Raw genomic sequence first — 9,072 nt, 5'->3', positions numbered from 1 at the left:
CGATACTCTAAGTCGTCGGGCAGAGAGTTTGGGGAGTTTGGCTTATTTACTAGCATCAGAGAGGCCTATGGCGATGGATGTTTAGGCCTTAGCCAGCAGTTTGTGAGATTGGATCTTTCGGAGCCCAGTCGGGTTCTAGCTTGCGTGGTTTCTCGGTCTTCTTTATTTGATCGTATCAGGGAGCGACAATATGATAACCCTCATTTGCTTGTCCTCAAGGACAAGGTTCAGCACGGTGATGCTAGAGATGTGACTATTGGTGATGATGGGGTATTGAGGATGCAAGGTCGGATTTGTGTACCCAATGTTAATGGGCTTCGGGAGTTGATTCTAGAGGAGGCTCACAGCTCGCGGTATTCCATTCATCCGGGTGCCATGAAATGTATCAGGATTTGAGACAACACTATTGGTGGAGGCGGATGAAGAAAGATATAGTTGGATTTGTAGCTCGGTGCCTTAAATATCAACAGGTGAAGTATGAGCACCAGAGACCGGGTAGGTTACTTCAGCAGATAGAGATTCCAGAGTGGAAGTGGGAGCGTATCACCATGGACTTTATAGTTGGGCTCCCACGAACTTTGAGAAAGTTCGATGCTATTTGGGTTATTATGGATCGGCTGACCAACTCCGCTCACTTTATTCTTGTGTGTACTACTTATTCCTCGGAGCGGTTGGCAGAGATTTATATCCGGAAGATTGTTCGACTACATGGTATTCCAGTGTCTATCATTTCAGATAGAGGTACTCAGTCACATCACTGTTCTTTAGGGCCATTCAGTATGAGTTGGGTACTCGGGTGGAGTTGAGTACAATATTTCACCCTCCGACAGACGGACAGTCTGAGCGCACTATTCAGATTCTTGAGGATATGCTCCGTGCGTGTGTGATTGAGTTTGAAGGGTCTTGAGATCAGTTCTTGCCATTGGCGGAGTTTGCTTACAACAACAACTATCAGTCCAGTATTCAGATGGCACCATATGAGGCTTTATACGGGATACGGTGTAGATCCCCGGTGGGTTCGGCTAGATTGTTGGGCACAGACTTGGTTCAGGATGCTTTGGAGAAGGTTAAGGTGATTCAGGATAGACTCCATACAGCCTAGTCCAGACAGAAGAGTTACGCGGACCGGAAGGTTCGTGATGTTTCTTATATGGTTGGAGAGCAGGTTCTGCTTTGGGTTTCACCTATGAAGGACGTTATGAGATTTGGGAAGAAAGGGAAGTTGAGTCTGAGGTTTATTGACACTTTTGAGATATTGGGGCGTGTTGGAGAGGTTGCTTATGAGCTTGTCTTACCTCCCAGCTTGGCAGGGGTTCATTCGGTATTTCATGTTTCGATGCTCCGGAGGTATCATAGTGACCCGTCACACGTGTTGGATTTCAGTTCAGTCCAGTTGGACAAGGATCTATCTTATGTTGAGGAGCCAGTGGCAATATTGGACAAGCAGGTTAGAAAGTTGAGGTGAAAGAACATTACATCGGTAAAGGTTCAGTGGCAGGGCCAACCGATCGAGGAGGCGACCTGGGAGACCGAGCAGGATATGCGCAGCCGTTACCCTCATCTTTTCACTACTTTAGGTATGTCTCTATGCTCGTTTGAGGACGAACAAATGTTTAAATGTAGGAGGATGTGACGACCCAGCTGGTCGTCTTAAGAATTTATGCCTCGATCCCTTATTAACTGCTTTCCCCAAGTTTATTTTTGCTATTTTGATTTGCCGGGATGTTCGATTTTGAATTTCGGAGCGTTTTGAGACACTTAGTCCCTAAATGAGAGCTTAAGTGTTGGAAAGTTAACCGTAGTCAGAACAATATGAAGACAGCCTCGGAATGGAAATCATATGGTTCTGTTAGCTCCGTTGGGTGATTTTGGGCTTAGGGGCATGTTCAGATTGTGTTTTGGAGGTCCGTAGCTAATTTAGGCTTGAAATGCCGAAAGTTGAATTTTTGAAGCTTCCGGTTCGATAGTGAGATTTTGATCTGAGGGTCGGAATGGAATTTCGGAAGTTGGAGTAGCTCCATAGTGTTTAATGTGACGTGTGTGCAAAATTTCAGGTCATTCGGATGAGGTTTGATAGACTTTTTGATCGAAAGCGTATTTTTAGAGTTTTTGGAATTCTTAGGCTTGAATTCTATGAAAAAAATAGGTGTTTTGAGCGTTCCAAAGGTTGTAACAAGTTTGAATGATGTTTTAGGATTGGTTGGCAGGGTTGGTTGAGGTCCCGGGGGCCTCGGGTGTGTTTCGAATGCTCAACGGAACATTATTGAACTTGGAAAGATTGCAGATTTTCTGTTGTTGTGTTGCAGAGGTAACATTCATCGCGTTCGCGTAGAGCATCTGGGGGAATCAGCTTAATCATGCTTCGCGTTCGAGATGAGGTCCCGCGTTCACGAAGGTATGGACCCATTGGTCTTCGCGTTCACGACATGGTCCTCGCGTTCGCGTAGTGGCTGCCAATGTGAGCTACGCGTTCCCGAGTGGACCTCGCATTCGCGAAAGAGGAAGTTGGCCAATAGATTTTTTTGTGCATCGCGTTCGCGATAGTAGTCTCGCGTTCGCGAAGAAGAACACGTCTTGGCAGAATATAAAATTTCAAAGTCGAGGGTTAGCCATTTTTGTGAAAACTAAAGCTTGGGGCTCGAATTTGAGCGAGGTTTTCAGGGATTTTTAGAGATATCGATTGGATAACGATTCTTAACTCCTTTTTGCTTGTAACCCATTAATCCAAACACGAATTCATCATTTAATTTCGGATTGGAGATGAAAATTGGGGAAAAGTTGGAAGAAAGTTCTTAGACATAGAATTCCACTTTTGATTGGGAATTTGACCCTAGATTTGGATAATTTTGGTATGCATGAACTCGGGAGAGTGTGAGGATTCTGAAAATATAAATTTTACCCGATTCCGAGATGTGGGCCCGAGGGGCGTTATGGTCATTTTACCTAATTTTGCATATTAACTTAGAATTTCTTTGTAGAATCAGTTACTTGAAGTGTTATTTACATTATGCGATTGAATTGAATAGATTTGGGCCATTTGGAGTCGAGTACTCGTGGCAAGAGCATGGTTTCGGGTTGATTTTGAGCCGGTTCGAGGTAAGTGGCTTGTCTAACCTTGTGTGGGGGACCTTCCCCTTAGGATTTGGTAGATTGGTAATTGAAATGCCTTGTACGTGAGGTGATAAGTGCGTACTTGTGCTAATTGTTAAAAATCCGGTTTTCATTAAGTAACTTTAATTGTGTTTTCCCTTTCTATTTATTCTACTTGCACTTTTAAACCTGCTGTTAGTTAGAGAAGCATGTCTAATTGACTTAATTGCTTTATTTGTTTTAACTACCTTATTTGTATTATGTGAAGCATTCTAGGTTAGAAATTGTCTGTGTTACCTTGTTATGAAGTTGAGTTTATTTGAGTATTCCTTGTGCCATTGTTGTGTGTTTTACTTTGGTACTACAGGACGGCATCCTGTGAGATCCCCTGTACGCATTTACGATTTGAGCGGAAGTGCGGGATACCGAGAGATCCCCATAACGTATATTGAGGATACCAAGAGATCCTCGGGATACCAAGAGATCCCTAGCATATATGGAGGATACCGAGAGATCCTAGGGATACCAAGAGATCCCTATCATACATTGAGGATACCAAGAGATCCTCGGGATACCAAGAGATCCCTAATATATATTGAGGATACTAAGAGATCCTCGGGATATCAAGAGATCCCTAGCATATATTGAGGATACCAAGAGATCCTCGAGATACCGAGAGATCCCTAGCATATATTGAAGATACCAAGAGATCCTCGGGATACCAAGAGATCCCTAGCATGTATTGAGGATACCAAGAGATCCCTGGTTATCATCCTTGTTATGAGTGGTACTTCCTTGTGGTTTGCCTTCATCTCTGTTTCCGTTATTGTACTCTTATTATCCTGTGTAGATTCTTACTCTAGATTCTTAATTATACTGCTTATCGTATCTTGTCATTTTTATATTTATTTAATCTCAGTAGGGCTCTGACCTTCCTCGTTACTACCCAACCGAGGTTGGGCTTGGCACTTACTGAGTACCGCTGTGGTGTACTCATGCCTCTTCTGCGCATGTTCTTTATATGCAGATCCAGGTACCGCTACTCAAGCCTATCATCCTTGAGGAGGAAACTGCTTTAGAGACTTCGAGGTACATGTGCCGCATCCGCAGACCGAGAAGTCCCTTTCTATTCCTGCTTTTAGTATTTAGCCCTTCAGTATTTTTTTCGGTTCTTATTAGACATTCCGGAGTTAGAGCTATGTAGTATTGATCTTAGCTTGTGATTCGTTGGTTTTCGGGTCTTGGAGATATGTATTGGTTTCTGAGAGTTAAATATTGTGTATGTCGAGCGATACTTTTAAACATTGTTTTATCACTCTTCATTATGTTTTAATTTGTTTTTATTCCACACTTTGGTTATCTTCTACAATTTAGACTTACCTAGTCATAGAGGACTAGGTGCCGTCACAATGGTTCACGGAGGGCGAACAGGGGTCGTGACAGAGATGAACCAGCTATCAGTGATAAAGAAACTCAAATATCACCTAAGATGCAAAATGGTGGGAGTGACTCACATTTGTTTTCCTGGCGACTTACTTATGTTTTGCATGACAGACATAAATTCAGTGACTAAATTACAGAAAACCTTTCAAAGCTTTTCTGCTGCATCTGGCCTTCAGGCAAATGCAAACAGAAGCTCAATATACATTACTAGAGTTCCTCAGGACATTAACGACTCATTGAAAGGACTAACAGGGTATATAGAGGGATCAATACATTTCCAGTACTTAAGAGTTCCCTTGTCTGCCAAGAAATTGAACATTCAACAATGTCTACCATTGGTGGAAAAGATCACTGAAAGAGTTAGTTGTTGGCCAGCAAAGATGCTATCATATTCAGGGGGAGTACAACTCATAAAGTCTGTGATCTTTGGTATGCAAACTTATTGGGCTCAAATCTTCATACTGCCCAAGAAAATTATGAAATTGATTGAGACTATCTGTAGAACATTCTTATGGACTGGTACAAGTGCTACATCTAGGAAAGCACTGAGAGCTTGGGATAAGGTATGCCAACTAAAAGCTTCTAAGGGTTTAAACACTATCAACATGGGATTATGGAACAAAACAACAATCTTGAAGCAACTATGGGCATTGACAAAGAAAAAAGATACAATATGGATCAAATGGGCTCACTGCTACTACATAAAGCAAAGAGATATTGTCACTACGGATACACCTAAGACAACTCCTTGGGTGGTCCGGAAGATTATAGATGCAAAACAAGGGTTGATGCAAATGAACACAATGCAAACCAGCCTTAGTGCAAAGCTAACATTTATGGAGATCCAGGGCAGACTTCAAATACAAAAAGCATAAACTCAACTGCTACCCCAACTCCCAAAGGTAGGCTGGAAGAGTATACACCTGCATCCACAGATCCATCCAAGATTCAAGTTCCATTTATGGCTGGCAGTTCATCAGAGGTTAGCCACTATGGATAGATTGCAGAAGTTTGGAATCCAAGTTCCATTGGATTGTGCCTTTTGTTCTAGGTACATTGAAATATTTAGCCATCTATTCTTTGAGTGCTCATGTACTAGCACAGTATGGAATAGAATACTCAAATGGCTGGGGCATAATAGGAGAATAGGAAGCTGGCATAATGAGATTTAATGGGTAAGCACTCTAGCTAAGAGAAAAGCTGGAATGTCAGCTATTACTACTTCAGCTTTTGCCATGGTATTATACTGCATTTGGCGTGAAAGGAACTCCATCAGATTCAGCAACGAGAGATATGAGGCGGATGTGATCTATAGGGAAATTACAATACACATGCACATACAGGGGAGATCAAAGAGCAAATGACAACCAACATTGCAAAGATTGAATCATTATCCGTAGACTAAAGAAGAATGGCTCAAATTCTGATTTGAAGTGTAATTAGTATAGTCTAATTTGTAATTGTAATTAGGAGGTTGATGGTCATCATTAGCCTGGTTTTGTAAAGATAATTTTTGATGAATTGAAAATTCTGTTTTAATTAAAAAAATGAGTAATTCCTAATTTCTTGCACTTTGGATGAAAGTAGAAGTGCTTATTATTCTTCAGGCATGTAAGAAGCCTACTTAGATATTCCATAAATAAAGCAAACAAGAATGGGGACACAAGGTCACCCTGCCTGAGGCCTTTAGCAGCAGGAAAAGGCTCTGCTAGCTCTCCATTTATCAATATATAATAGCTCATACTATGAATACAGGATGATATCCATTGGCTGAATTTATGAGAGAAACCCAACCCCTCCATGTTTTGTATCACAAAGCTCCATTTTACACTGTCGTAAGCCTTTTGCAGATATACCTTAATAATACATCTAGGTGATATATGTTTCCTTGAGTAGGACTTAATCAGCTCATGTACTAGGATGATATTGTCAGCTCCTTTTCTTCCTAGGATGAAACCAGCCTAAGCTCCATCAATCAAGAACCCCATTACTTTCTGCAGTCTTGATGCTAAAATTTTGGAGATGATCTTATACAATATAAAATAGCAGGATATAGTTCTGTAGTCCTTTATGTTAGTAGGATTGGTGATCTTAGGCAATAGAGCAACTGTAGTACAGTTAATGGCCTTAGGCATCACACCTGTAGCAAAGAACTCAGATATTGCTTGATATACATCCTCCTTAATATAACCCCATACTTTCTTGAAGAAGACAACATTATACCAGTCGATGTCTGGGGCTTTGTCATTACCAATAGCATGCAAATATTTATCTACTTCTTGCTTAGATATATCTTTAACCAGTTCCACTACTTATTGGTGATTCAGTTGATGGCCATTTTTCAGAATTTGCATGTTGACAACAGGTAGAGTTGCAGCTATAGTTCCCATAAGGGACTAATAGAAGTTAACTACCTCTCTCTTAATACTCTTAGGATCTGTCAGGTCTGCACCATTTAGTGTTGTTAGTGCTGTAATGTTTTTCCTGCTTGCTCTGTCTTTCATCATTGCAAAGAAATATTTATTGTTTCCATCTCCGATATTAATCCAATGATTTCTTGATTTTTGTTGTAATATCTTCTTTTCAATGAGTGGCCATTTCTCTAATCGAAATCTTGCCTCTTTATCCATCATTCTTAGCTGATCTGAGTAGCCTCTATTCATTTCTTGTTGACATTCAATCAAGTCCTTTCTTGCTTGATCTATTTTCTCTGTTATATTCTTGAGGTCTCTGGTGTTTAAGTTCTTAAATTCAGGCTTCATAGATTTCATCCTGTACTAGATAGTATCTGACTTGCAAGACTGTTGAGTACCATGTCATCCTTCATTAACAATTCTCTGGAATTCTTCATGTTCAGCTCAAACATTTAGAAATCTGAAAAGTATTTTTATGTTATTGTTTCTTCTCTGAAACTTCAATGTGAGTGGCGAGTGATGTAAGCACGTGATTTTTGCTTCACGGACAATCACTCCAAAAGAAAACAAAAATAGTGACCAGTGACCTCGCTGTGCAAATTTTCAATTTTTCATGACATGTACTGCTAGTCATTTGTGGTTCGGTCCATTTTGCATTTAATCTTATCGATCAAAATACAAAGTACGTCTGTCATGGTAATCAAACCGTAATTCGGTCGTTGAAAGAAAATTCAAAATATATATATATATATATGCATCGTTCGTTCTAGGTTGTGATTTAACTTACTTAAATATTTTTGTGATAATTGTGTTAAAATGTTACATTGTTGTTTGTTTTAATTTCATTGTTTTTATTATTTCATTTTGGTTTTAAAATTAGAAAAAAACAAAAGAAAAGAGTGAATGAAAATCAGTTTGGGCCCAAAAAATGTAACAAAAATAGGCCCAAAACCGGCACACCGGTCCAGTCCAAGACCGACCTGCCCAAGTACGGACCCAAACGACGTCGTTTTAGGGACGGTTAATCTGAGCCATTCATCTCCATTGATCCGATGGCCCTTATTGGCCCTCGTGACCCGACCCATTCCCATTTTAACCGACCCCCTACTTAACCAAACGGCACCGTATTGTTAAGCTTCCCCAATCCTGACCATCAATTGTAATCAATCCAACGGCCAGGATTGAATCACCCTCCCCATATATAAACCTAACCTAACACCCCGCGCCCCCTATCCGAACCCCCCTCCACTCATCGTCTTCACCAAACACTGAAACCCCCCCAAACCCTAGCAGCCGCCCTGATTTCCCTTTCACCAGAACCCGGCGGCATGAACGCCGATGACCACCTCCTGAACACCCTAGGACCCCCTCACTCTCCTGAACATGGATCTATTACCCCCTAGCCTCGAATCACCTTCCTTCATCTCGAATCTTCATTTGAAGATTCGAGTCGAACCCGGACCTATACCAAACCTCACCATCTTCGTACCAGACACTCCCCTAACCTCCCTCGTGACCAAACCAGGCTTGGTTTGGTCCGAATCTACCCACAACTCCTAAAAAACCAGATCTGAAGACCCAAAACCTAGAACACGAATAGCCTTGGAATCCGGCCGGTCTTAACAGGGGTTTGAGGTCTAATAGACCTTAATCAAGGTGTTCTCGTGTGAGAACACCCTGATTAAAGTTTGTTCGGCCTCAAATGGTCGAAGCTAAGTCGGATTTGGGTCAGTTTGGTTTAAACTCTTTCAGTAAGTTTTCCCTTCTCTTTGTTTTAATTTTGATTGAGTTGTTAGCATGCTTTGTTGTGACTGTGTGTTATTGTCTGATAATTTTCTTAATTTCTTCCATCTCTGTCAAAGACCTTTTTATTTGGTCAATTGTTTTCTGTGTATGTTCTGAATATATTCTGTGATATACATGTTCGATTAGGATAGTCGTCGCATAAATAATTCATATAGGTTCCTAGTAATTGAACAAAAGTTGTCTGATGCCCTTTGGGTCCCTGTACGTATTGTTTATGTGAACGATTGATTATTACCTATTGTATTTAGTATAGTCGACTCGATAAACATCGTCGATTGGTTTTCTATAACTAATTGATCAAATGAACTAATAATGTCAC

The 9,072-nt window shown here is 40.9% G+C and overlaps 1 protein-coding gene across 1 annotated transcript; it reads left to right on the top strand.

Annotated features, from left to right (window-relative positions):
* Positions 1–4,499: 4,499 nt before the first annotated feature.
* Positions 4,500–5,408, top strand: LOC107802712 (uncharacterized). The gene has a single exon (XM_016626265.1). It carries the CDS (start codon positions 4,500–4,502, stop codon positions 5,406–5,408), a length of 909 nt encoding a protein of 302 aa, XP_016481751.1.
* Positions 5,409–9,072: the final 3,664 nt, after the last annotated feature.

This window comes from Nicotiana tabacum, chromosome 5 (assembly GCF_000715075.1).
Source record: "Nicotiana tabacum cultivar K326 chromosome 5, ASM71507v2, whole genome shotgun sequence".
Lineage (NCBI taxonomy): Eukaryota > Viridiplantae > Streptophyta > Magnoliopsida > Solanales > Solanaceae > Nicotiana > Nicotiana tabacum.
The sequence above is the reverse complement of the archived record's forward strand: the minus strand, read 5'-3'. Positions and strand labels throughout refer to the sequence as shown.

Excerpts from the sequence above, each read along its gene's own strand:
- LOC107802712 (XM_016626265.1), top strand. The coding sequence starts at position 4,500 with ATGGTTCACGGAGGGCGAACAGGGGTCGTGACAGAGATGAACCAGCTA.